Source organism: Limulus polyphemus, unplaced genomic scaffold, assembly GCF_000517525.1.
Source record: "Limulus polyphemus unplaced genomic scaffold, Limulus_polyphemus-2.1.2 Scaffold18317, whole genome shotgun sequence".
Taxonomy (NCBI): domain Eukaryota; kingdom Metazoa; phylum Arthropoda; class Merostomata; order Xiphosura; family Limulidae; genus Limulus; species Limulus polyphemus.
The window spans coordinates 1-1,878 of NW_013683927.1; the positions used below are offsets into that span (position 1 = coordinate 1).

Consider the following 1,878-nt stretch of genomic DNA (forward strand, 5'->3'; position numbering starts at 1 on the left):
CCTAAAACCATTCCTTTTTATACCTATCACCCCACTGCTGCTCCTAACTGTGTACCTAGTTCCTAAAACCCATTTCCTTTTATACCTATCACCCCACTGCTCCTCCTAACTGTGTACCTAGTTCCTAAAACCCATTTCCTTTTTATACCTATCACCCCACTGCTGCTCCTCCTGTGTACCTAGTTCCTAAAACCCATTTTCAAACACATTAATATCCACAGAATGACAGACTTGAAATTATTATTTTTAACCAAGTGATATATACATTTTTCTCCTGTTGCGCATGTTCAGTTAATGTCTCGTGTTTTCGTTAATCCCTCGTGAAATTAGAAGCGATCAGAAATAGTAAAAATATTTATTCACGTGCACTTCACAAGATTAAAATACGATTACAATATCGAGTACAAAACTCAAAAAATTAACTAAATAGATAACGTGGTAGACATGGGAGAAATAAACAGATTTAAAATACAAGCCCTCAGAATTAACAATTATTTTTAAATCGTTGTTGTGGCTAGTGAAACATATCTGGCCACAGTTTTGGGATGTCTGTTCCCTTTGTTTTCTCTTTGAATTTTTTAGCCAGTCTTTCCGACTGTTCAGGAGAGAGATAATTCTTCCAGTCTCCTACAATACCTTTACGTATGAAGGTGCTCTCTTTCGGTGGCGGAACATTCAAATTTTTCACGTGGGTTATGAAGTATCGAAGTCCGTCTGGAAGATTGGGATCTGCTAACAATAAATCTGGTGGAGCCATCAAAAAGTCTGCAAGGTGCTTGTTGGTGTTTTTCTTCATGTATTCAATACTTGTGTAGTATAAAATGTTTTTCATGATGGACGGGTCGTTCTCCAACATCGTTACATATTCTTTGCCGAGAAAGCCGGCCATTTTCATCACCGAAGCTTCTGTGTCAGCCTTTATCTCTTCGTACGTGATAAACAAAACATTTGGATCATTCCGATGCTCGTACCAGGAGAGAAGGTGGTCGAAGTAATCTCCAAAATCTACGAATCCGTTAATAAACAATTCAAAGAAGTCATCAAAACATCCGTCCTGAAATTCATAGCCCGGAAACATCTTCATGTGGTGGAAGAACGATACACAACAATCTTTAGGGTTTCTGGCGACATAAATAAACTTTGCTTTGGGAGAATAAGGCTGGAGATGGAAAGGAAGATGAGTTTTGATGGCTCCCGGCCTTAGCATAAATTCGGCAGCTTTAGGCCCAGTCATCTCTAAGAAAGGGGTCGATCTTTGAAACTCCAGGAAATTAGCAATCGGTTCTCCCTTCTTAAAAATGCTCATTACAATGTGCTGAACCCATGTTGTCCCACATTTTGGATACGTCACTATAAAAACATCATCGTCTCGCGGCCGGTACTTCAAGGTATCTCTAAAAGCATCCGGGGAAAACATTTTTGGAATAAAAAAGCCGTCCACTTCTTGAATAGCAGGAGTTTTTGTAACTGGGTCCATGGCCTGTTTTTCCCCCTTCTTTCTGAAAGAAAAAGAGATAAATAAATGATCATTATATTAAATATATTCATGACTTTTATCACTGGAAGATTTGACACCAAGTAAGCGGTTAATGTGTACTTAAATTAAACCTTTTTCCCCGGTGGCTTAGCGGGAAGCTTAGAGGCTTACAACATCGAAACTTATGAACCCATACCGCGATGAAGCCCATTTTTAGCTTTGCGCTAAAACAAATATATTGATAAGTCCGTCAAAGCTAAATATTTAAATAACTCAGATAACTCAGTGTTTATATTCATCCTTTCTTATGTTCAAATAACGTATGATCTTTTATAATACACAATAAATTTTATTAGTTAATCCCACATTTCTAAATTCAAATTGAGTTATGTAGGTCTAAG

General features: G+C 37.6%; 1 protein-coding gene across 1 annotated transcript; it reads right to left on the reverse strand.

Annotated features, from left to right (window-relative positions):
- Positions 1-339: 339 nt before the first annotated feature.
- Positions 340-1,538, reverse strand: LOC106477542 (sulfotransferase 1C2-like). The gene has a single exon (XM_013938092.2). It carries the CDS (start codon positions 1,475-1,477, stop codon positions 515-517), a length of 963 nt encoding a protein of 320 aa, XP_013793546.1. The 5' UTR covers positions 1,478-1,538; the 3' UTR covers positions 340-514.
- Between the last annotated feature and the right edge of the window lie 340 nt (positions 1,539-1,878).

Bases quoted from the DNA above. Each gene is read 5' to 3' on its own strand.
- LOC106477542 (XM_013938092.2), bottom strand. From the start codon at position 1,477: ATGGACCCAGTTACAAAAACTCCTGCTATTCAAGAAGTGGACGGCTTT.